The sequence below is a fragment of the Elgaria multicarinata genome, chromosome 1, assembly GCF_023053635.1.
Source record: "Elgaria multicarinata webbii isolate HBS135686 ecotype San Diego chromosome 1, rElgMul1.1.pri, whole genome shotgun sequence".
In the NCBI taxonomy this organism is placed as follows: domain Eukaryota; kingdom Metazoa; phylum Chordata; class Lepidosauria; order Squamata; family Anguidae; genus Elgaria; species Elgaria multicarinata.
The window spans coordinates 172002021-172029184 of NC_086171.1; the positions used below are offsets into that span (position 1 = coordinate 172002021).

The 27164-nt window shown below is 43.8% G+C and overlaps 2 protein-coding genes across 2 annotated transcripts in view; both read left to right on the top strand.

Moving 5' to 3' along the window:
* Nucleotides 1-736: 736 nt before the first annotated feature.
* G0S2 (G0/G1 switch 2) lies at nt 737-1453 on the top strand. The gene has a single exon (XM_063119474.1). It carries the CDS (start codon nt 804-806, stop codon nt 1119-1121), a length of 318 nt encoding a protein of 105 aa, XP_062975544.1. The 5' UTR covers nt 737-803; the 3' UTR covers nt 1122-1453.
* A 24019-nt stretch (nt 1454-25472) lies between these two features.
* Nucleotides 25473-27164, top strand: part of ATP5PB (ATP synthase peripheral stalk-membrane subunit b) — a 331787-nt gene continuing 330095 nt past the window's right edge. The window contains exon 1 of the mRNA XM_063143197.1: nt 25473-25476. The gene's annotated coding sequence lies outside the window, so the exon portion shown is untranslated. The remainder of the gene's footprint in view (nt 25477-27164) is intronic.

The window sequence follows — 27164 nt, forward strand, 5'->3', positions numbered from 1 at the left end:
GGGCGGGGCCGCGAGCGAACGGGGGACTATAAAGCAACGAGGCCCGCCGCTGCAAAAGCAACCCCGCCGAGAAGCGCCCGGCTCTCCTTTGCATGAAGAGAGACGAGCGAGGGAAGCGCAGCAGGCGATTTTTTTGCGGTAAGTAGCGCGACGGTCTTTGGAAGCGTCGCTCACGCTATGTCAGAGAATCCTCGTACGCAACTCATGGAATGCGTGGGGTGCCGGTTTTAGACGGCTGTTCTTGGAACTTTTTAAAAACGAAGCTTTCCAAACGAGCTGAATTCGACAGGCGAGAGGCTGCATTTAGGAGGAATTGTCTTTGGCTTTCCCCCCAAAAAAGAGGATGGGGTAGAACTTTGCATTCGTTTTGCAAAGCGCCAGGCTTCTTGGCATTTTGCGCAGGTGGGGAGTATATCCGGACTGCATTAAGAGTGCGCCCAAGATACAAAACCTGGAGCACCTTGTGGCAGCAGTCTCCAATCTCCTGCCGTCTGGATGTGCGGGGACTGCAACTCCCATCATTCCCAGCTAGTGTGTGCAATGACAAAGGGCTGGCTGGGAATGATAAGAGTTGCAGCCGCAATGTATCTGGGAGGCAACCGATTGAGAAAGATGGCCTCCTCGCCTGCTCAGACTATGTGCTTTTGTAAGTTGGGCTTCTGTGAGAAAAGTCCCTTTCTGTTTCTGACCAGTGAGATTAGCTGGAAGGGGCTTTAGCATCTGAGCTGTGGAACTGATCTGTTTTCCGTCTTCCGTTTTGTCCTCCAGGTCCCTGTGACGTGCCGCCTCTTCCTAGCTGAGCCATGGAGACCATGCAAGAGCTGATCCCCTTTGCCAAAGAGATGCTGAGCCAGAAGCCCAATGGGAAGATGGTCAAACTGTACATGATGGGGAGCGTGCTGGCATTCTTTGGAGTGGTTATCGGCCTGGTGGAGACGGTTTGCAGCCCTTTCACCTCTGAAGAGAGGCAAGAGGAGGAGGAGGAGGAGGAAGCAGAGAGAAGACCTGCTGTCCCACTGACCAAAAAGGAGGTTGTTCCTCAGACACAGGGGGTAGTGTTGGAAAAGCCCAAACAGGCCCTGGCGCTGAGGAATTCATTGAACAGGCAGCATGCATCCTAAGAAAACTGAAGTGAGCAAGGACATGGTGACTTGCAATCCACAGGGCATTTGGTGCCCTGTTTGTTTGTAAGGTGCAGACTCCTGAAGACTGGAGAGCCGCTTCAGTATGAGAGACTTTAAATGCAAAAGGACCTTCTATAAATGAGACTGTTTTATGTTGCTGCTGTGCAGCAGTTGAACTACACAGCCATCTAAATCTGACGTACCTGTTCTATTGGTATGAATATGGGAAGCTTGTAGCATCTTGTACCTACCAATGTGTAGGGTTATTTTTTTTATTATGAGTATACATGCATTTTACAGATTTGTCATTTTAAATAAAATATTTTATACCTGACATTCAGGGGTTCCAGTGTGGACATTTTGCATGGTGAAGGGGAGTTCTTCCAAGGGCATTTGAAGTGCCTCTTTTATCCTAATATTCTGGTTTCAGTGAAGCTTTCTCCATGGAAATTATGTTTAGAGTTGGGGTATTGGTTTGCATTCCGGAACATTCTTAATTGAAAATGGTTCCACTTAAATAATGAGATTCATTGCCAAAGAAAAATATCTAGGTTATAGTTGGAATGTAAGTATCATAAGGTCAGACTCTGACAACTTTCTGATCAACACCCATATAGGAATATTTGGTTGACACGAGTTCAATTTCCAAATACTAGGGAAGCTGGGTATATTGGGAGGGTGGAAACTAATTGAAAATATACATGGGTGAGAAGCACAGGACATGACAAAGATAGCAGAAAACATGAATCGAGCTTGCTGTGTACGTAATGGTACAAAGTATATCTGCTACGCAGAAAGGAAGCTGAAACCTTCACAGGAAAGTTCCTACCAAACATGTGAGAACTTCCTATTGTTCTTTCTAAGGCAGCCTTGAGTAGATCAGATCTTTGGCTCTGGGATTTTCTTAATTTACAATCTCCCTGCTACTCCACACATATATACCTGAATAGTCCTTATGATCCCATCATAGCTTTTAGCTATAACAAAACAATGTTTATCAGAGGTGGATCCTGTAACCAAGATGAGTTTAAATAAGACAACTCAAGTCTTGCAGATTCCTGAAGCAAAATTTGAAAATTTATATCTTGATGCTTCCCCCTTGCCCCCCCCCATAGTATGCAAGACCTGTAGCTCCTTTGTAGCCTGTATTGTGCATATGACAGGATATCTCACAACAGTTAGATGTTTTAGGGTGGAAAGGTGAAGTTTCCCAAGCATCATTACATTGTTTTAAAAATCTAAAATAACTACTTGTCGGTTAGATCAGCCTTCCCCAACCTGATGCTTTGTGGCCTTCAACTCCCATCAGCCCCAACCAACATGGACAATGGTCAGGAATGTTGGGAGTTGTAGTCCAAAGCAGCTGGTTGGGGAAGGCTGTGCTAGATTCCCTATTGCCTTTCCTGACTCAGAAACCTCATTATTAAGTACCACTTTGCTCATAAATATCATTTCAGTTCTTTTTTTGGGTCACCGGTGCAGTTTCTGTTTAGGTAACTGGCCTGTAGCAGTCAGGAGCTTGCAAATCTGCTCCTTCCTTACAACCCCATGGGGCTGTAACCCTTAGTTTAGAAAGCCTTGAGATTTTATGGGCCCATTCTCATTAAAATGTATATAATTTACATTCTTCTCCCTAACATTCTTACATTTTTTGCAGGCACAGTTGTAAGAAACACTGGCTTAATTAGTTCAAGTGAATATGAGCATTCTAAACAGGTTGTTCACTGCTTTGCATTGAGAGAACCTAAATGGTTCTGCTTTAGCCAATCTCCCTGAAGAATTGTCTACTGCCCCCTCCAGCTTAAGGCTTAATATGCATGCCTGAAGGCCCATAGTTCTAATAGTGCAAGTTGTGCTTCTGCCCATGGTGTTGTTGCAGTGAGGGCTAAAGGTAAACAGTAAGATATGAGTTGAAGCACACTTCCCCCTGCAGTCCCTTCTGGCTAGAGAAAATGAAAAAGGAGCAATGCATTGTGGGACAATCCTAAAGGAGAACTCTGTTTCCTCCCTCTTCTGCTTTGCTTTGCAGAAGTAGAATGGGTACACATTTTTATCCCTGCACTGATACAGAAATGTGGAAGTAGGTTACATTTAAAACAAATACAACTCTGTTTCTAGCTACAACAGGACTTTCTAGGTCCATGGACAGGACAGAACTGGTAGTATATGGACCCATGAGATTTCTTAAATTGGGCTTCTCTAAATGAGCAATGTGTAGCACACCCGTGACTGCCCACTCACAGAAGTTTGTGGGTCTTTTAAACAACTTCATGAACAACCAGGATGTCTCCGAAGGCAACCGTTGCAAATTCTACCATGAAAAAGAACCACTTTTAAAGTGGTAACATCTTTTTTAAAAAAGTGGGATCTTCTGCCACTATGTGGTGCTGTCCCAATTGAAGTTAATGGAAGGAAAGTATTCAATTCGAACCATGTGGTTGCCCCTCTCTGTTCCTGTAATTTAACACATGATCACACTACGAAGCAGGAAGTTGAAACGCCACGGGTAAGCAATGCTATTTCCCCTTAATGTAAAGACACTCATTATGCAAACTTGGAAATTCAGGTAAAGTCCATGCACACCCACACTCTGGTAAAAAGATGTAATTTTTGCAGGGGCAGCTTTAAAATTGTACAATTTATGTTGATTATTTGCTAACCCTTGTTATGTATGCATAAACACACCTGCAGATACATACTGCAGATATAGAAAGGTTGAGGTGTACAAAATTATGCATGGTGTGGAGAATGAGGATAGAAGGTATAATATCTCCCTCTCTCATAATGCTAGAGAAACAGGGGTCATCCAATGAAGCTGATTGGTGGGAGATTCCAGACAGATAAAAGGAAGTACTTCTTCGCACAGTGCATAAACTATGGGATTCACTACCACAAGATGTGGTGATGGCCACCAATTTGGATGGCTTTAAAAGGTAGTTGGATAAATTCATGGAGGAGAAGGCTATTATTTATTTATTTATTTTATTTAGAATATTTATATACCGCTCCCCATTGAAAAATTTTGGAGCGGTGTACAAGGTAAAAATGAAAATAAAAACAGAATAAAACAGTTAAAACAAAATTTAAAAAGAAGCAAAAAACAACAACACAGAAATCCAAGGCTGCATGTTAAAGAAAGGCTTCTTGGAATAAAGATGTTTACAGGAGGTGCCGAAAGGAGTACAAGGTTGGCTCCTGCCTGACCTCCAGAGGCAGGGAATTCCACAGGAGGGGCGCCACCACGCTGAAGGCTCTTCCCCTGGTGGATTCCAATCGGAGGATGGATCTAGGTGGAACCACCAGGAGCAGGCCCTCGGATGACCTCAGTGACCGGGCAGGTTGGTAAGGGAGAAGGCGCTCTCTCAGGTATCCTGGTCCCAAGTTGTTTAGGGCTTTGTACACAAGTACAAGAACCTTAAACCTGGCCCGGTAGTGAATAGGCAGCCAGTGCAGTTCCCTCAGCAGAGGAGTTACATGCTGGAAAGGGGCAGCTCCAGACAACAGCCGAGCTGCAGCATTCTGCACTAGCTCCAGCTTCTGGAGCAGCTTCAAGGGCAGCCCCACATAGAGCGCGTTGCAGTAATCCAATCTTGAGGTTACCAATGCCTGTACCACCGTGGTCAAGCTATCTCTGTCCAGGAGAGGCCGTAGTTGGCGAACCAACCGAAGATGGTAAAAGGCACTCCAAGGCGTGGCGGCTACTTGAGCCTCCAATGACAGAAATGGGTCTAAGAGTACCCCCAAACTACAAACCTGTTCTTTCAGAGGCAGAGCAACCCCATCCAGAACAGGCAATGAGCCTGTCTCCCGGACTCGGGAACCACTCACCCACAGGGCTTCTGTCTTGTCAGGATTCAGTCTCAGTTTATTGGCCCTCATCCAGCCCATTACTGAGTCTAGGCACTGGTCCAGGACTTGTACAGCCTCACCTGATTCAGTTGTCACAGGGAGATAGAGCTGCGTGTCATCAGCGTATTGATGGTATTTAGCTCCAAATCCCCTAATGACCGCTCCCAACGGCTTCATATAGATGTTAAATAACATTGGGGACAAGATGGTGCCCTGCGGCACTCCATAGCTCAATTGCCAGGAGGCCGAGGACTGGTCACCCAATGCTACTCTCTGAAAATGACCCCATAGGTAGGACCGGAACCACTGTAAAACAGTGCCTCCGATGCCCATCCCACAGAGTCGATCCAGGAGGATACTATGGTCAATGGTATCAAAAGCCACCGAGAGATCAAGCAGGATTAACAAGGTTGCATTCCCCCTGTCCCTCTCTCGATAAAGGTCATCCATCAGGGCGACCAAGGCTGATTCAGTCCCGTAACCAGATCGGAACCCAGACTGGAATGGATCTAGATAATCAGTATCCTCCAAGAGTGCCTGCAGTTGCTCCGCCACAACCCTCTCAAGTACCTTCCCTAAAAAAGGAGTGTTAGCAACTGGGCGGAAGTTGCCTAATACCATCGGGTCCAGGGTGGGCTTCTTCAGGAGTGGTCGCACTACTGCCTCCTTAAGGACAGCAGGGACTATTAATCACTACTAGTCCTGATGGCTATGTGCTACCTCCAGTATCCGAGGCAGTAAGTCTATATACACCAGTTGCTGGGGAACGTGGGTGGGAGGGTACTGTTGCACCCATGTCCTGCTTATGAGCTGCTTGTTGACAGCTGGTTGGCCACTGTGTGAACAGAGTGCTGGACTAGATGGACTCTTGGTTTGATCCAGCATAGCTATTCTTATTCTTATGTTCTTACTGTGTGCATCAGATTTAGCTGGTCAACTGCTCGCTCTTTTTTGCATTAGCAAGATGACAAACATTTTTAAACAAACACCAACTAATTTGGCACAGGAAAGATAGACCTTATCGTCTCTGCTGGAGCCTATTCATTGATATGGGGGTTGGGGGGAGGATTTAAATTATTACATTTCTATACAGCCCAATGGCCAAAGCTTTCTGAGCAGTTCACAGAAATTAAAGCTTTAGTTGATTAGTGTATGAATTACATTGATGGAAATGTGCAGCCTTATTTTTATATTTACAAATAATGCTTCATAAGAATTCATCAAGGACACTTCACAACACAATACTTATCTTCCTTAGCAAGCAGTCCTAGTTTTCCTCAGGTACATTCTTGCTTAGACAAATATGAAAGTGTGATTCAGGCAACCAGAGGTACGAATGAGAGCAATTTTCATAATGGCAGTTATCTAGAAGAACGTCAAAGAATCCACAATAGAATGTTTGTTATAGGGCTGAATTCAATTCTGGAGATATTCTCAGGAGCTACATTGCATTTCAGTGGCAGGAGGAGCCAAAGGAGTGGGATCAAAAATACACAAAATACTTAATTGTAGCTTAAAACACTTACTTCCAGTAACTAAGGCTTAGGAGGGGTATTTCAACCTTTTAGAACAGAGGGGAAACACACAAAACCTGGGAAAACACCAAATAATTGACGGCTGGGGGAAAGGAGATGGGCCCAGGGAAGGGGGTGTGGCCTTCTGGGGAGCCCTAGAGGGCTGGATAGGAACCACAGGAGGACTAGATTTGGCCCATAGGCCTTAGGTTCCCCACCCCTGGTATAAATTCTATAATTAATAAAATGTGTCTGGACAGAGGCTTTATGTGTTGTCTTGGCAGCACTGTCTATTTCTCAGCTTTAAGCATGGGAAGTTTTCCAGGGACATGTAAGTACTTTGGGTGGGGGTGGGGGAGGACCTCCACTGTGTTTCTGTGCAAACCAAAAAGCCTCCATGGAGCTCACATGGAGCTGCGGACAGGAAGAACAGACAAATGTAGCAGAAACCCACAAAAGGTGCAAAAGTCTTTATCCCAACATCAGTGCAATGCAGTTATTCCAATATCCCCCTCAGAAATTAGCCTCCATCCCCAAACATCCATGCATCAGGATGGCCACTCAATCAATCAGTCAGTGTGTCCTACATTATAGAGAACAGTCCTCTATTTTAAAGGGCTGTCAAAGGACAGTCCTCTGTTTCAAGGCATCCTTTGAAGGTCTGCACGGTCCAAATCCAGTTTAAAGATCAACCCTAAGAAGAGAGAGCAAGGGTCTAGAAGTTACCCATCAACAGTTAGTGGCTGGACAGCAGACTAAACCAGCACACTTTCCAGGCACTTTTCCTCCATCTTTCAGGCCCAAATTCAGATGGGGAGGATGGAATGCTTGGGACTAGCCACCATGGCTTAATCTACACCAAGCAGGATATAGCACTATGAAAGTGGTATGAAAGCTTGGGACCACAATCCTTGGGACCGCCTCTCCCGACATGAACCTACCTGTACACTGCGCTCAACATCTAAGGTCCTCCTCTGAGTGCCTACTCCGAGGGAAGCTCGGAGGATGGCAACAAGGGAGAGGGCCTTCTCAGTGGTTGCCCCCAGACTGTGGAATGATCTTCCCGATAAGGCTCGCCTGGCGCCAACATTGTTATCTTTTCGGCGCCAGGTCAAGACCTTTCTCTTCTCCCAGGCATTTTAACAGCATTTAACAACATTAAGTTTGTTTTTAATGGACCCCAGAATTGTTCTTTTAAATGGATACTGTTGTTTTTATACTGTTTTTATGTTTTTAAAATTTTGTATACTTTTAATGTTTACTATTTTTAATTGTTGTAAACCGCCCAGAGAGCTTCGGCTGTGGGGCGGTATATAAATGTAATAAAATAAATAAATAAATAAATAAAAGCAGCATATGGTATATGTTAATGGGCCCCAACAGTTGTGAGTGCACTTCAGTACCTCTATAAAGCAGTAGTGTGGCTCCTGCCTTTTATATACCACTTTCATAGTGCTATATCCTGTTTAGTGTAGATTAGGCCATGTTGTCTTGGTCCTATAATGTGTTATGAAGCATCTGAATCTTCCTGTATTGGTAGAGGAATCCTCCTGTGAGTTGACTCATGCCTGTTTGCTGCTTGTAGGCAAGCACAATTTCTGACATTGCACTGCACAACATCATCATTACTGACCACAGGGCACTTCTGTTATGGCATCAGCCTTAGCTTCCAATTTCCTGGCTTTGTGGAACTTGAGCCAACATAAGAAAGCTGTAACTCTGGTTACAGTAGGTTTTTATTTGCTTTTTTAATCACTGAGTTAATATTATTCAGGGTACAGTCACAACGCTGCTGTGGAATTGGCCTGTGTATTCAACTAAGTCAAGTAGCATACCTTTGTCCCTTTGGGGTCAAGCTGCCCTTTGCAATGTTTTAGCTGATGTTAGCAAAGAATAGACCAGATATAATGGGGAAATAGAAAATAGGTTCTCCAGGCAACAGATATATCTAAATTTTAATCTTAACATTTCTTAAGCTATTTCTTAAGTCCCTCCTAAACCTGGAACTGGTATTGCCCATACGGTAACCCTTTCGGTGCCAGCATAAGACTTTTCTGTTCTCTCAGGCTTTTAAAGTATGTTAGCATGCTTAGTGTTTAAGATCAATTATTTTAGTCCCTTTAACTTGTGTACCAGATGGTCATTTTAAGTTTTGTACTCATATTATTTATTTATTTATTTATTTTATTTTATTTTATTTTATTACATTTATATACCGTCCCACAACCGAAGCTCTCTGGGCAGTTTACAACAATTAAAAATAGTAAACATTAAAAGTATACAAAATTTTTTAAAAAACATAAAAACAGTATAAAAACAACAGTATCCATTTAAAAACAACAGTTCTGGGGTCCATTTAAAAAAAAAAAACTTAACATTGTTAAATGCTGTTAAAATGCCTGGGAGAAGAGAAAAGTCTTGACCTGGAGCCGAAAAGATAACAACGTTGGCTTTTTATGCTGTGTGTTGGCATAAAATAGCTAAAGCAACAACAGGATGAGGAACAGAGAGTCTGGTGGGTGCCAAGGGAGGTGTCCCCGGTCACAAGATCACGGGGCCCCAATTCTGGATAGTGAAGATCGAACGGCCTGTTATAGTCGTCATGTGGTTTGTCCTTGAGAGCAAGATTTTTCTTTGACAATTAGCTAGTGTCTGGTCACTGGCATGGGGGATATGGGGCTTTAACCCTTTGCTCCCTACTGTAGTCCAGTTTGGGCCCCTTCTATTTGAGTGCCTGCTATTTGCATGGAGGGTGGGGAAGCTTTGATTAGCTTTAGTGGGAACTCCCCCCCCCCCCGCAAGCAAAGAGCAGCTGTGGGGCCCTGATCTGGATTGAGACCGCAAGAGTTCAAACCTTCTATCCCCGACACCAGGGTCCTGCTCTGGATTTCCACCCTATGCTGACTACATATCATAGAAAACCCCATTTAACCCTAAGAAGGTGGGGATGGGGATGGGAGACATGTACAGAAGCTATGGTTTCTCCATCCCAGTTGGATCTCCTCCTCTTTTGCTTATCTGTAGTGGATTCAACTTTCCTCTGGAGGCTACATAGGCTGTATGTGATACTCATGAAAAGAACAAATTTGCACATTAATCCATTAAATGAAACGGACAGTGCATTCTGTTCCATTTACCAGAGGACATTTCAACATGAGGCTTTTTATCTTGTACCTTTCATGGACCTTCTGTTTCCAGATTCTTTGTGGGATTAAGATCAGCACCTTTTTCTCTCCTCTCCCCCACATTCTGAATCTTTTATTATACAGCTCCTAGATGGTGAGGTGGTACGGTGGAATTGCGCAATTACACTTTATAAATATAATGGCATTCAGACTTTCCTTGATCTTTAAAAGGGGGTTGGATAAATTCCTGGAGGAAAAGGCGATCAATGACTACTAGTTCTGATGGCTATGTGCTACTTCCAGTATCAGAGGCAGTAAGCCTGTATACACTAGTATACACCGGGGGACATGAGTGGGAGGGTGCTATTGCACCGTGTCCTGCTTGTGGGTCCCTGCTTGACAGCTTGTGAGTGAGTGCGCAATCATGAGTACACAATAAAAGCCTCATGTAGAAAGTCTCAGAGAGTATTTCATTTTTCTTTCAAAATGGAAGGATAAGATTCTATTCTTGCGAAGATTCCTGGATAGTTTTCTACATCCTGGGATCAGCAGCAAGTGGGTGAGGGAGGCACTGCATCATGAAAGAATGCTATATTGAACTTCCAGACTTCCCAACTCCTGGAATGGCATAGTCCACACAGGTTTCCCTGTTATGGGCATTCTAGGATGCCAGCCAGCAACTCCATTTGAGAAAACAATGTGTTCCCTCCAAGCCTTTCAGTGCCTGTTTGCCTAGGCTGTCAGTATCTAAAGCAATTAAATTTCTTAGCAGCTAGCATACAAATAAGAACAAACTTTACTGGAGATAAAAGCTTAAGTGTGCTTTTCTCCAAGAAAGTTGGGAGAAGCTCGGAGTTCAGTTTGCTTTGCAGCACTTGAAGAGTTTCACATTCTAAAAGGTTTTCTGCAATGATATCGGGACCTTCACTGTTGTTCCCTGCCTCGATCCAAGTGGAGAGGCGGGTAAGAAATATATTATTATTATTATTATTATTATTATTATTATTATTATTATTATTATTATTATTTGATGTCCATGTACAATAAATGAAAACAAAGGAAAAAATACTTCAGTGAATTAAGTTAACCATTCCCTCCCTTTTAACTACATAGCCCACACCTGTTGCATGGAGATGATGCACAGACCAAAGCATTCCCTGCCACCCCCATCCTGTATATCATTATACTACAAATAAACCCTAAGGTGAGCCCATGCTGGTCCCCTACCCATCTGATTGGTAGACAAAGTCTGATTAAGGGCTTGTGTGAACTGCAATATTGGTGTGACTCAAGGGGGAAGATACAGCACAAGACATCTTGTACCTGTCCAGCTACTAAGCACCAGCCCAAGTACAGGAAAGCCGCCATACAGCCATTCCCTGAGACTCCCTAAAACTCATAGGGGCAACCTGTGGCCCATGGGCTACATATGGCTCTCAGAAGCCTCCTGTGCTGTCTATCACAGGTGCCCAAGCTGCTGCCACCACTTGCACTGCAAAAGTGCAAAAGTGCGCACGCGCACACACACACACACACACACACACACACCATGTAGCTGTGATTTTACTCTGGAAGAGGAGAGTCAACTTGGCACGCTGTCTTTCCCGGCACTTCCAAACGCCTACCCGGCTATTGGGCGGTATAGAAATGTAATAAATAAATAAATAAATAAATACCCACCAGCTGTTTGGCAGGCAGTCAGGATCAGATTTAAATAGCAAAGAAAAGGGCCGGCTCTCACATTAAGCAGGATGATGCACCAACATCAGGCGACAGAACAGGAAGAGTGGCAAATTGTGCCACTTCTCCCCCATCCGCCCCCCAGGAGGGCTCACCAACCATCACCACTACCCCTGCCAGCCACTTCCCTGCCATGGCATTTACCACAGTGAGAGAGCATCTGGCAGGGCTATCTAGAGCAGGGGTCATGTGAGAGGTAAACAGAGGTCAGGTCATGGTGGCAAAAGGAAGGAGGACATGATGCATGTTCTCTCCTGCCTCAGCCACTGAGATTGCTTGTGCTGGGGCTAACAAAGAAGATGTCCTGCATGCAAACGTCTCCATTTTAATTGGCTCCCCCCCCCTCAACCCCGCCCAGCTGTTCAGTGCTGGGGGAACCACAAAATGATGCTTCCAGCATGCAGGAAGGCAAGGGTGTGTTTATGAGACGGGTGGTCAAGGGGGAAGTCTGTGCGTGTAGGTGTGTGTTTTCTTGTGTGCATACACATGCATATTTGTGTGTGTGCAGATGCAATCCCTGACCCACATGCCAGCCTCAGGGCCAAATGGTTATCTACTTCTGCTTTAGACAAACAGCCTATCACTTGCTAAAGCTGTTCTTGACTGTACCACTGGTGGGGGCTGAATGTTTGGATGTTCCCTCCTTTGAGGGAAGTGAATTCTACATGTTAAAACTGGGGTGAAACCTGAGATCTAGTTTTCTATGTGTAGAGTTGTTGTTGCTTTATGAAGAAAGTATTTAAAGATGCAACCCCACCCTTCTCTCTCTCTCTCTCTCTCTCTCTCTCTCTCTCACACACACACACACACACACACACACACCCTTGCAGTCCGAAGTGGTACAATACAGGAAAGGCTTTACCATGTGACTAGCTCTACAAAGAGGATTTTTGGGGTGTGTATGTTTTTTCAGATGAATGTTCTATTGCAGAGGGTATGCATAGTCACTGTTCAGTTGTTATAGTAAACCAAATATTCCCTCTAGCTAAAAGATCTAGTATTCAAAATGTCCTTCAAGGTCAATTTAGAGGAAATCAGAAGACCATATATTTCACTGAAGCCAGTAAATTTAACTGCACAAATAAGTCAATAAATTAATTTCAGTGAATCACAGCCCTGCTCCATTTCTACAACAGGCCATCAGGCCAAATCTCATAGTTTAGGAGATGGCTGTGAGTGGAATGACATGTCACAATGAACATGGGGCTACCACTAAGGGCTTCTCCATGCTTAGCAAAAATCTCACAGCCTTATTGGGGCTTTGTCTTCCAGAGTCTTCACAGGTTTAAGGACAGGCACAATACACATGCTCCTCCCCACCTTGTTTTTGCCCGTTCCTTCGCATATGTTTAATTTATCCCACCAGTAGATGGCGCGGCTTTATTGAACGATTTTGGTTTATGACAGCACTTTCAGGATTTTATGAAATGATGAATATCCGCTTGAAAATGGCAGGAGAGGCATCAGAGGTTGATGACATCATGAAAGGGACCCACAAACTTTCATGAGTGACCAATCACAAGCATACAATAAATTGCTCATGGAGAGAACCTTTAACAATAGGGCTTTCCTGTTCTGTTTTTCTACCACAATTATTATTATAATTAACATGATTATGAGGTGCTTTTCTGTGCTACCACAACTCATCATTGGCTGCCTCTGTCAAGGTGGGGAAATACACATCACAAAGATGTCAGGACACGGACTAAATTTAACTACCGTATTTCTTTGATTGTAAGACACCATCGATTGCAAGACGCACACTAATTTCAGTACCACCAACAGGAAAAAAAAAACCTAAGACACACCCGCGATTCTAAGATGCACCCCATTTTTAGAGATGTTTATATGGGGGGGGGAAGTGTGTCTTAGAATCAAAGAAATTAATATTAATTACAATATTAGCCTTAAATTATTCTTGATAAAGGAAAAGCCTGCACATTGCCTTATACCTTACTTTTTTCAAAACAAGATAAGCAAACCCAGTTTTTGAATAAGTATGTTGGCCCCTGTATACCCATAATTATTATATTTGTTAGTTTCACCATATGAACTATGCCCCCAAATTCTCAATAAATATTCAGTTAAAGGTAGTGGATTTATATTTTTCCATTTATAACTTACAGTCAACCTTGCCACTGTTATTACACAATCACTTCCAAGTCTTCTTCAAAGACTATGGATTTGAAAAACAAGAGGAGGAGGAGGAGGAGGAGGAGGAAAGGAATAATAGCTACATGTCCACTTTGTTACTGTTAAGCTGAAATCCAATACCAAGTCCCATCAAACATAATGGGACTTACTTCTGAGTAAACACATATAGTATTGCACTTTAAAGCTTGCCATTTGCTTTGGTGGCTGCACTTTAAAAAAAAAACAGCTCTAGGTTTTGTGGTTGTGAAATTTCTCTTCCAGTGAAGCCAAAAGTCTGTCTATGATGTGAACATGCTTGAACACATCTAAACCTGTATTTTAGAAAGCAAAAGTTTGTGCCTTGACTGGTGACAATTTTCATAAAGCAAAAACCCTTTATACAATAAGACACCCAGTGTTCCAGCAACAAAACTATGCTAGGGATATGCGAAACATTCTGCCTAGAGAGATGCCAATAAATGAGCAGTGAAAGAAGAGTTGTGGGTCATGGTGACTTTGAAAGAAATATGGGAAAAGCCAAAGTCAACTTCAGCCTTCTGGAGTTGACAAGGTGCTGGCTAAATTCCAGTGCTAACTCATGTGCTAGGAAAAGTACTCTGCCATCAGTTGTGCAATACACAGCCTCTGGTTGCAGAGAAATTGATCTACAATCAACATCAGATACCCTTACACTTTGCCAAGAATCCTAGCTGTAATTGCATCAAATTACTCCCCTACACACACACACACACCCCGGTGCTGCAAAATTTGGCTTGAAAAAAGCTTCACATTGGCTCCAAAGGAAGGCCTTTCCCCCCATGCCAAATTGGGGGGAACAGGCTGAGGAGGGCAGTGTTGCCGACCAGTTGGAGGAGCCCTGCAGTCCGCAGGCCAGAATTTTCCTACCCCCGAGCAGCTCTCCTCGAAAACCCATGGTTGTTGTTGTTGTTGTTTTAATCTTGTAATCCGTTTTTTTCATTGGTAACATCCGTTGCTGCTGTAACTTTCCATCTAAGGGTGCTCCAAGTCCAAATTACCCATCAAGATAACCTGCATTCTGCAACCTACATTCTGCAACTGTCTTATCGTTAATATTTTATCATGTTTTCTTAGTGATTGTAAGCCTCCTGGAGTGCCATTTTGGTAGAAAGATGGGGCACAAGTCAAATAACTAACTAAATAAATAAATATTATGGAAATCAAACATTCATGCTAATTTCTCATAATTCATTCTGCTTCTGGTAATCATGGTGAGGGGCAAAGAACACTGCATGGTACTTATGAAGAAAGATGAAGCTGCTCATCCCTGTTGTGGGACAGCAACAGGAGGCAAAGCAATGGTAGAGAAACACGATTTTCCTCCCATCTGATAACACTCCTTGTTTCCATGGAACAAGGTTAACGATATAATCTGAGACAATAAAAAGCCAAGGAAAAATAGAAAGCCCAGTTCCTCCAAATCCACCCTGTCCAATTCGAAGGCAATGGTCCTTGACTAGTGAGCATTTAGCTGATGCTAAAGTGAGCACAGTTTAATCTGAGATGATGGATATTTCTAACCTCCGACTCTTAAAATGGCAATTTAAGATAACTGGTATAAATGGGGCCGAACTGTCCAATTGCTGCCTGAACGTTTTTGGAAACAGTTGTGCAATGTCATGGTTTATAAGCTTAAAGTAAAGAGATGTGTAACTGTTGAAATAGCTACGTCTTAAGCAGCCAGGTGGATTAGGCAGCTAAAACAGACAGGATTATGCTAGTCCAATACGGTTTCTACCTCCTGACCTGCTGTAATCTTGGAGGTCACCACTTTCATACTACCCAAAGAAGTCTACAAATCAATCAGACTTTGTCAGATTAATTGAGGCAAGTGTTGCAGAGTAAACTGTGATGATAAATTCCCTGATAAGATAACTGTCAGTGCAGCATCTTTAAACATTGCTCCTTCTAAAACCCGCCAATTTTTTAACTATTAAAAAAATGTGTCTGTTGCTTATGTTAGCTAAGGCTACTGCTCAACAGTACAGCATGTCTTCCCGGCTGTTTTTGTAAGATTTTTTAATTTATTACATTTCTATACCAGCCAAAGTCCTCTGGGCAGTTCACGCAAATTAAACTTCTCATGTAATAGGTTTAAGAAAGCCTCCACTGAGATGCTAGATACCTGCTAGCCAAACCGAGCTGGATGGACCATTACACTAACCCAGTGTAATGTATCTATTTATTTATACACAAGATAGTGTGTATACAACTAGTGTGGTGTAGTAGCTAAGGTGTTGGACTGGGAGTCGGGAGATCCAGGTTCTAGTCCCCACTCGGCCATGGAAACCCACTGGGTGAGTTGGGGCCAGTCACATACTCTCAGCCCAACCTACCTCACAGGGTTGTTGTGAGAATAACATGGAGAGGAGGAGGATTATCTACACTGCCTTGGGTTCCTTGGAGGAAAAAAGATGGGATATAAATATAATAAATAAATAAATTAAAGATAATCCTATAGTTCCGCTAAAATAGTCACCATTATCCAAGGGCAGGGGTGGGCAAATTATGGCCCTCCAGATGTTTTGGCCTATAACTCCCATCATCCCTCACCGTAGACTATGCTGGCCAGGGCTGATGGGACTTGTAGATAAAAACATCTGGAGGACCACAACTTGCCCACCCATGTCCTAGAGTTTACATCCAACTAACTAGTTGGGATCCTCTGCTCTCCTAGAAGCAAATATTATGAACCGCCTAGAGAGCTTTAGCTATTGGGCGGCATAAAAATGTAATAAATACGATAAGTACAATAAAAGGTTTCTCTCTCTCTCTCTCTCTCTCTCTCTCCCTCCCTCCCTCCCTCCCTCCTTCTGAGAAACATTTGCCATTTCCCCAAGCCTGCTGATATCTCCCTCTTGTGCATGGATGAAGCCATTTATCTAAATCATCACTTAAGGAAAGGGAGGGAGATGATAATGTGTTGAATGGTTTCCAAACTCTTGACATCTTTGTAGATCTGACCCAAGGGCAGAGAGATTGTTTATAGAAAGACATAGCACTATTTACAGCCCTTGAAGGATTAGGTTCCAAATGCCATCAGGGGAGTTAAAAAAAGGAAGTACCAAGAATAACAGAAACCATTGACTGCCAGCTACGTTCACAACCACAACTGCCAGGGAATGTTTGTGAGGGACCTGCCATTACATGCCCCAAATAAACTTTAATGGGAATAATTCAAGATCAGGTCACTGACCATAGGATGAGCTTCACTGACAAACACCTGAATGATCACTTGCAGTATAGTATGGGGAAAAGGAAAAGACCTATTTCTTCTAACTTATATCATATTTGGAATAATCGAGGTAGTTGAAACATCAAATATCCAAAGATCTCAAAATCATATGACAGAGGAAAAGACAGAAGAATTCAGAAGTAATTTCTACTGTCACTTGCTGTAGATGCTGAACCATCTATGACACCAGAAACATTCATAAGCTGGAGCATCTTTAATTAGATGCATGCAGTGGTCCTTGACAAATCTGATTAAGGTAGGCTACTCCCTAAAATAACTCAAGCTGACCTAAATCAGAGAGCCTTTACAGCAGTGGTGTTGAACCTCTTCTCACCTCAGTGCTGAATGCAGCCCCCAGAGAAGCTACGGGGGCCGCATTCCAGGGATAGGTGGGACCAAAGGAAAAAGGGGTGGGAAAACAGCCTATTGTAGTTTAACGCTCTTACCTCCAAGGACTAAGCCTTCGGAGAGCCATTTCAACCTTTCTGAACGGGAAGAAAAAGCTACACAAAAGCCAGGACACCACCCAACAATCCATAGGGCCTGCAGAAGTGGTTGTGGCTTTGGGGGGTGTCTGTATGAGGACACTTTGTGCTCATACTGCTTCCCCCCCCCAAAGCCCCACAGCAGCAATGCTGTGGGGTGGGAATGCAAAATCTAGATGGCAGGAGGGAGAGCAAGCTATCCAGCCAGAAAAGCCGCAGTGCCAGCAGCTATTCGGCTGGTTGAGCCCCTTCCCTCTGCCTTGCCTTCCCACACTTACCTGGACCTACTCTGGCCTTTGATCCTCCCCCAGGAATGCCCACTGGCTCAACCCAAAGTGAGACCACCACCAACAGATGGAGGAAAGAACATGGTGACCTTGCAGGAACTTAAAAACTTGCAGTAAATCAACAGCACAAGAAAGCGCAGTTTCTGGAGAAGAAGCCCAATGAGGCTACAAGTTGGTGGCTGCAAGAACAGCGTAAACAGGCTGTAAAGACAAGCCCCTAGGGACCTCCCCGAAAAGGCCAGATTGGGATGCCGGAGGGCTGTACTGGGTCTCAGGCCTGAGGTTTTGCACCCCTTCTTTAAGGTAACACTGGTATATTCATCCAGAAACTGTGACTAGGTGGCACTCCTATACACATTTTTTGAGGATTGACTCCCATTGAACTCAGTGGGACTGACTTCTGAACGTTCTTGCATAGGGTTTCACTTTTAATCAGCATGGCCTTCCTATAGAGCAGAACTTAAAAGATCCTACCCATGTTCTGCTCACCAACAAGCATCTGAAATTTTTAGTGACTCTTTCCTCTAAAACAAAGTACAACATTAATGACCTCTTCAGCAAATGTGACCATGCGAAGAAAGAGAGAAGTAAAATGAACATTTTTGCTCAGAACAAGCTGAGGAATGCCATTTCTCAGAGGGAAGCATCACAATCCTGGGCATGGTCTAGACCCAGGCATAGACCATGGGTCTATGGTGTATGCCTGGGTCTAGTGCGGATTGGTGCAGATGATGGAAGGTGAGTCCAAAACATCTGGTTGGGGTCCACCAGATGTTTTGGACTCACCTTCCATCATCCGCACCAATGCCTATGTTGGCTAGAGCTCATCGTAGCTGTAGGCCAAAACATCAGAAGGCCCACAAATTGCCCACCCTAGTCTACACCGTGCCTGGGTTTGTAGAGTCTAGACATGTTATTTCAGGACACAAAGAAAAGGAGTGTCCTGAAATGATCCTCTCTTTCTTCACAGTCCTTTGCTCTTCACAGTCAGGGAGAGCAAAATATGTGCCACTATATACAGTGTTACACAGTATGGAACATTAGCCTGGTGCTCAACTTTCACAACAACATGGAACTGCATTCCATTCCCTATAATGGAATCTTACCCTGTCCGAAGAGCATTGGGAGAGGGGAAGCAGCTTGTTTTTCTAAATGCTTAAATTACTATAGCATGATGTCAACTGAACATTTCACGTAAACTTCCCAATAGTATTATGCAGCTTGGGGAAGCATCAGTTTGTTGCCTATGGTCTCAGGAACACATGTACGAAAGAAAGAAAGAAAGAAAGAAAGAAAGAAAGAAAGAAAGAAAGAAAGAAAGAAAGAAAGAAAGATCAGCCTTCAAACGATGGAAGGCAGCTTCCATGTGCTGCTAGGAGACACAGTATGGCCTGAGATATGTCATTCAGAGATGATGGCTGCAAGCATATACACCAGGGTTGGAGAACCCACAACCCAAGGGCCAGATCCATTCCTCTACTTAATTTCATCAAGCCTATCAAAGCCCTTTTTTGGTGGGAGGCTGCCCAGCAATGGGCAGGGAGGACACCTTGAAAGCAGACATTGGGCCGGCGGTCAGCCACCCCAGCCCAAAACTTCAAAGGTGAAAGTCTGGATTAAGCTGGCTTTCAGGCAGTCTGATCTGCACCTTCACAACTGTCCTCAGATGGGAAGCTATGCACTGCTGGAGAGACTGCAGGATCAAGCTGTACTTTCGAAGGCATCCCTCCATTTTGTGTGGCCCCACATTGAGTTCCATGAAGTTCAACGGCCAGAACCCTGCCATTGCTGAAGTCCAACTAAAAAGACACAGGCATGAACAATATTAAGGCATAGGTAGGCACCTGGCTGCTTTAAAAACTGTACAGCACCCAACACAACACTAATTGTGGAACAGCCAACCAATCAAAAGCCACCCATTTCAGAATGAAATCGCTATTCACAGAAGGACCTCTAACCAGGCTCAGCCCAAGGCAGGGCCAGATCTACACTACTGCTTTAAAGCACTTTATAACAGTTTTGACAACTGTATACGGAGTGTGTCCTGGGCCCCAACAGTTGTCAAAACTGTTATAAAGTGCTTTAAAGCAGTAGTGTAGATCCTGTCTTGAAGCAGGATCTGCTGCGTCGCCTCCCCCACTGCGGTCTCCTGTTCCCCCCCTCCCAAGAAGCAGCTGCCCACTTGCTCCCTGCCACGCTGCACCTCCCAACCCAGCTGGCTTACTTTCCCTAGCAAAGGCCCACATGCTGCCTTTAAGGTCTCTCTGCCTTCAGGAACTGCTTGGCGCTTGCACATCCAACAAGGTATTGTGACAGATCCTGGAACTTCCGGGACTTCTCACAATTGCCCAACCATGCGCAGGCACAGCATGGCTCCTAAAATCAGAAAGATTTTACAGGCAGTGCATGAGCCCGTGCTAGGGATACTAGGCCAGCCAGCCATCAGGGCTGGGAGGCGAGGCAGTGAGGCGAGGTGAAGTGGCGGGGGGGAAGCAAGCGAGCAGGTCGGCGACTGCGGCTGCTTCTTGGTCTTGCTGGCTGCCCATGGGCACCCTATGGGCATCCAGCAGGCCCAAGCAGCAGCAGAGCGTTTGGAGGAGGAGAGAGCTGCTCTTCCCATTCTCTGCTGCCTGCTGCACCCGCTTCCTATTATTTCATGGTAGGGTCAACCCTGCCTCAAACTAGTCTGTGTATTCTTTTATTTTCAAGCAAAGATTTACTTCAGTGTAAATATAGAGCTGCCCTAGGATAAACAGCACCCTGGGCGAGGAGTGCCTAATGTACCTCCCCTCCCTGGTAGTCACTTTCTGCAGGGCCACCCAGAGGATTTATGGGGCCTGGTGCAGGTGCGATGTCCATCAAAACTGACATTGCTCAAACTCTTGATCTCTCAGCCACTGTGCTACAGTTTGCACAAGCCAAATTTGAAAAGCCGCATTCTGTGCAACGGCAGTGCACTGCGCAACACAGCAGAACAATTACAGGTTTGACTTATAATAGGTTTGGTTTTGTAACAGTTCTTATCTTATGGTAAGCATTCTTTATTTTAGACTATCCATTGTTTTTATCTTTAAAGCAATAAAGTTATACACAAAGGGGGTATCTAGCTGACTTCTTACAGCTTAGGTCTATAATTTATTATTATTTATATAGTGCCTATAATGTCTGAAGTGCTAAGTGCTAGGCAACATTGCTTCAAAGTAAAGTTGCGTTCCACTAGCTAGTAGTACAAATGACATCCAAGTGGAAATTGAAAAAGAAACAAACAGGAATATTAATTTTGTCGTTAGTATCCAAACAACCTGCAGAACCTTGACAAAGGGGTTACATACACTTGCTTTTTGCCACCCAGGCTCACTGCAGACAGTACATACCAAAAACACAGCCACTCAGCTCAGCTTGGCGCCTTCCTCCAGCTCAACACCCTGGGCAACTGCCCAGTTCACCCCCCCCCCCAAGATGAGCCTTGTGTGAAGGCATGCACACGGACACAAAATTCCTTTCATTCTTCCATAGCTGCCAAGTAAATGATCAGAAGGCAGAGAACGTTCTTCAGGAATATGGAATAATGTGTGTGCAGAGGCTCCTTTGGGGCAGTGTTCCTATGCGAGGAAATAAAGGTATTACAAGAATGTTAGAGAGGACCTATTTTTCTCTGAGAAATGTCTGAGAGCATGGTCAGGTGCTCCACCCAGAGGTCAGGCACAAGAAGGCTTGGTTATCTTCCCCCAGCCCCTTTTTGAGGGAAAGGGCCATATAAAACAGGTCTCCTTACCAGTGGAAGCACTGTGGACACCTCCTTTAGAGGTCTGACTGGTTCTGACGGAAACTCGGAAAGGATTCACTGCCCGCTGACATCGGAGGTCCCAGCCTCCACTGCACCTTACATAGAGACCTACATTGTCTAGACTATGAGGAAGCAGTTCCCATGATACTCCAGTAACACACAAAACTGGCCCAAGAGCCAATTCAAACATTCAGAAAAAGGACACGACAATCTGTCTGGGACTATACCACTTCAGAATGTAGGAAATGGATCATTTCCTTGAATACTCCCCCAGGCCAAAAGCTGCCTGCACATGGAAAACTAGCATCAGTGAAAATAATTCTAAACTAACCTTCTTTCTGGCATGCAGGGTTTCAATGTGTGGGGCTTTCTGACATGGGGAAATATTCACCACATGCACTTGCCTTCAGAAGTGATAAGTTTGAACCAGTCTGAATTAGAGGCATTTGTCAGGTCAGCAACCCCAAATCACGAGAGAATAGAAGAGAGCCACGAGAAATAGGAGGTGTTAATCCCATATAAAAACAAAAGCACTGTTTGTAATAGAGAGGGATTATTCAGGAGCAGCACATGTTGATGCCAATAAAAATAAGATGATCTTAAAATTACATATATAGCAAGAAAAGAAACCATTTTTGAAAATGTGCTCTTGGCTAGGATAGACAGCAGTCTTTCCGGGATAGAAGAGCCTTCATTCAATGTGTTTAACATTATATTGGAAAAGGCATCAGACAAAGCCTGAGAAAATATAAATCAGTATCTGCCAAGGATTCAAATCAAGGATTCATTTCAAATCACTGATGTCCATGGGTTTTCATAGCAGCTCACTCTGTTAAAGCATGCTCCTGTTGCCTTAAAAAAATACAGAGTTGCAGTGAGGTGTAGGCAAACAACCAACAGTTAAATTTTGTTTTAAAATGCAACCTTTAGTAACCATGTTTCAGTAGGTAAAATAACAAAGTAAGACACCAGCAAATTGTCCTGTTTTATATTGAAGGCTGACTTCACTGGGAACACTTGGGCAGGTTCAGTTTAAAAGATCTAGAGATGCACAAGAGCATACCTGTTCAAAGTAAAATGACATCCTTTTTATGGACTGAAGCTCCATAGCTTTAATCACTCAATAATGGGGAGAAATGAAGAGATGCTTTCCTTATCACTGTGTGTCCAGACCTAGCCTCATTCATTCATGCTCAAGTGGCCTCCAAGTTAGAATACTATTATTTAGTCTATGTGGGGCTACTCTTAAAGATAGCTCAGAAACTTCACTTGGTTCAAAATGTGGTTGGCAGGGTTTTGACTGGAGCCAATCATTCAGACTATGTTACACTGATCTTGTACCAAGTTCATTGGTTGTCCATTTGCTTCTGGGCTCCATTCAAGTTGCTGATACTGGCTTTTAGGGATCTAATGTCCTGCTTAGGCTGGGTCAGACTCAGCATTAAAGTATTTGAGGAGCAAATCTAAAGGCAAGTCAATGAACAGGCAAAGGTCAAATGCACAGTTTTACCAGTCAAGTAGCTGGTAAGGTGCAGCCTAAGTCAAAACATGAGAGAAGAGTCAAAGAGAAACATATCTCAGTTCCAAACTGAGAGATGATATAGCCAGAGCTTCCAAAGCCCCACCTAAGGCTGAGCTAAAGTTAATCACAGGCTTGCATAAAAAGTTTTCCTCATGTGGAGGGCCTTATTCATGAGGAGTCCAGTTGCTGTGGCTCTTGAGGCATGTGGTTTGCCTCTAGATGGCAGCACCTAACTTCTGGCATCAGCACATTCTAGGGCTCAGCAGATATCCAGCCTCCTCAGATTCTGTGGTCCTCAGGGGCCTCATCCAGGGGTTCATCAGTGTCCACTACTGAAGGGCCTTAGAGTGTCAGTGTTAGGATGATACACAGGGTTGTTGGACTCCATGGTCTCAGAATCATTTGGGTGATAGGATTCAGCACCCTGGATATCTCCTTTAAAGTTTTGACTGAAACCCAGAGTTGATTCACTCCACCACTGAAGGGGTGGGGCTGATAATTATCAGGATTCCAGCAGACATGGAAAGGGAATTTTACCTTTCCTCCCTTGCGGCAATCCTGATGAAAATCGTTCCTCAAAAGCTATTTGTATTGGGAAGATAACGCCATTGGTGCCAAGGCTGCAATCTGCCCCAATCCTGATAATTCTTTGCCAGCCCTCCCTCCTTTTGTATTTTTTTAAAAATGAATAAACATGTACATTAACTGCAAAGACAAATTTAATGTCACATTTAGTTTGGCCCAAAGAAAATGCCTCCGGAAAACTTGACTAAGCAAGCCAAGCCTAATGTTTCATTGCATATGTAGTGTTGAAACTAATATTCAAAATGAAGTATCATTAAATTCCATCAACTTCATATCATCTGATTCAAAAGGAATGAGGATGTTTGTTTTTAAATCACATTTTAAGTTATTTGGTTATTATTTATTTTAATATTTGGAATGGAAGTTCAAGTTACTAATTGCCAGCTTTGCCTTGAAATCCAAAACCACACTACAAATGAACCACGTACAATGTCCGGGTCTCAAAGGGAAACAATGCAGCATTGGCTGTTTTCCTCACACTGATGTGTGTCGGTCATGTGACTGGGATGACCCTAATTACCCGCATCACGGGTTGCCGTGTTGTCCAAACCCAGTTTATGGCATGTCAGTGGTGACTTTTTGCCCACCCAACAATCCATGGCTTGCAGTAGGGGTCTGCCCCTAGTATCTGCAAATGTTACCAGAGTGTGAGGCAAATTTGGGCATTCATTCATTAGAATGTGGAATGTTCAGTTTATACATTTGGAACAACTCGTGAGATCTATCTTGAATTTTCAGTTTTTAAAAATCCTCCAAGTTTCAGTAGAGCTCGTTTGTGAAGTGAAAGGGTTCCCCTCCTTCCTCTTGCTCCACTTGCATAGTGTACACAGGTGTTAGGTTTGACTGCTGTTAATTCTTCATGCATTTGCTCATATAGGTCAAGTGTCTCAATCTGTGACTGCAAGGATGGAGGCTCACTGGAAAGCTGAGAATTTCTCAGCAAAACAAGGGCTCATTATATGACTGAAACCAAACCCATACAAAGGGTTGGCTTCATTTACTGCCTCCCACTTCCACAGAATGTTCTGTTCAGAGCAACACAATGGAATGTACTGGAGAGAAGCATTTTTAAAAATCTGGCTCTATTTGAATGTCTATGAGGTAGCTGTTTACTTTTAAAAATCTCGCCCCCATTGACAATCGGAAGTTGAGAAATAAACAAAACATGCGGAGTAACACGTGTATCTTTGCAACGTCCTGTGAAAGGGTGGGAGGGGAAAAGCCCTTTCCATTCCTCCCACCATTCCTGGTGGGTACCAAAGGATGGGCTCATACAACTGAACATGTGGTGGTTGTTCAAAAGTTGATTCCATGATATCTCTAATTATGTGGAAGTCCAGTCATTAGTAACATCTGGATGTATGGTGAGCCAAGTCTGATCACCCTTTAATAACAGAAAGCATTATTAAGGATTAAATTATCAAACGTATAGAAAAAACAAGCCTTGCTAAAGAAGACTAAACATTGCTTCTGCAAAGGGAGATCCTGTCTCATTAAATGTTCAGGGCTCTTTGGGAATGTCAATAATCATGTCCATTGGGGAGTTGCAAGAAAATCTACTGAGTAGACATTGGCTGCATTTGCACGAAATGATAAGCCAGAATTGCAGAGAATGCTGGCTTATTGTGCACACTGCCTGATCACTTCCTCATGGTCCCCCCTACCATCAGGAATGGCTACAGTAACCTGGGGTGGTCTACATGAGGAGAAAGTCCTGCAGTGGCTGTGGATCTGCGCCCTGTTGGTTAAACGACGAAGGCACAGGTTTGCAGACACCACGGGGCATTCCCACAATGCTGTGTTTTGAAAAAGTCAGAGATTTACTTTTTCAAAGGGAGTGACGTTAACTGTGCTTCTGCCATGTAATGTTGCTCTGCAGCCAACCTGGGAGCAGCGCATGGGCGAAGGCAACCCCCGATCGATCGCTTTCCACTAGGAAGAGGGAGAGGCGGCTCTGGTTTCTGGATGGCCACCCAGAAGGCCTGTGTTCTCTCCTCAGCATTGGGATTACCTGATGTTGCCCTGGGAGAGGGAAAGAGTGGGGTTGAGGAGGGAAGCGGCACCAACCCAGCACCATGAATACAGCCCCCTGGAACCCACCAAAAAGAAAATGTTTACCGTTATGTCTGAACTAGCACTCATGGCTTGTCATTCCCAAAAAAGGCAGGAATCGGAAACCATCTTCAAATGTTAGAATCAGCCTTTAATTTGTTTGCAGAGTGACAAATCAGAGTCTTGAACTTGGCAAAGGGGTGTTAATAATCTGGAATATTCAGATGATGTGTGTCAATGGGAGCCCATTGTTAGATGACTCCTTGATACGGACCACTCTGGAATGTTCCCAATAGGGTGAGAAAACAGATCAAAGAAGGGAGTAAAGGGCACATCTTCCCCAATTAGCTAAGGATGATTTAATCCAGGCTTGTATGTCTCTCCTGGGAAAGGGAACAAAGGGAATGCACTGCTGTTTTGGAAGAGAGACACAAAGTACTGAGTGGAATTTGGGGGCTCTGTAACAGCATCAGGGGATCTGGATATCTGATGTAGGGAAGTGGATTTAGTTGTCTGTTGCCTATGTTCAACCTATATATTTGTAAATAAACTCAAATATTATAAAATTATAAAATGCATAAACCTGCAGTAACCTTCCAAAGGAAACTGAAGTCTAATGAGTATTCTGCTTCTCACTAGCCAAAGAAGTGGGGAGATCATAACAAGAGAATTTAGCTCTCACGGCACAACAGCCATGAAATTACTGTAAGAAGAGGATGGATGGATGAAAGGAGAGAATACTTCTAGACAGATATTGTTCTAATAGTGCCTTGAGATTCATGCCATTTTGCTTTCTGCAGAATTATGTGTTTAAAGTATAGTTCAAGAGTGTTTTAGCTGGTGGGTTGGGATGCAAACTGAGGTCACCAACCTAGTTAATGGGAACTTCCAGATGAGGCTTGCATATCATTGTCCTGACTCATTGACAGAACTTTTACAGGGAGACAGCATTGTCTCCAGCTAGTAGCCTCCTGTGTTTTCCCACAACTTCTTCCAAGTTTTTTTCTTACTGCAGAAAATCTGTTACGGAAGAAAAGGCAGAATAGCTGCACCATGCCTTCTGGAGGTTAGCACTAGGACCCCTTTGCCTGGAGGCTTGCCGACATGCACCAAAAAGTACCCAGGTTCTGGCTGCTTCCCAACCCTCTTCTGTTGTAATTTTTCAGATCTCCATGAACTTTTATTATTTGATACTAGTATAGTTTATTAGTTTTGATATTTATTGCCTGCAGCTGGCACGTCCTGCATCAAGGAAATGCCAGGACAGAGTACACTGCTGGCAGTGTACTATCCATAACCATAATCTCAGCACTGCAGATAAGAAAAATGTACAATTAATTTTTGCATGTTTTGCTTTGTTTTTGGAATTGTTGCTGGTAAAAACTGGATTCCATCTCTCTCTGTTTGAGAATGTACTATTATTTGGCTGCTTACAGCCATTGGGGAACTGTGTAGAGAGCAGATATTGAGGGTTAAGCTTGCAGCAATTTATTTTCTATGCGTACAAAGATATGCTCCCCCTTTCTTAATTCATTGTTAAGTGGATTCTGGCAGGCAGAGTGTATGCAAACTGTGGGCGAGATGCCCATCCAACGGCTTCCAACAATGTTTCCTCTGCAACACTGGTTTTAATCTCGTATTATTCTCCTGAACACTGATGTCCAGAATCTCGTTAGGTAATTCTTAA

Coding starts and splice junctions, on each gene's coding strand:
- G0S2 (XM_063119474.1), top strand. CDS start 804: ATGGAGACCATGCAAGAGCTGATCCCCTTTGCCAAAGAGATGCTGAGC.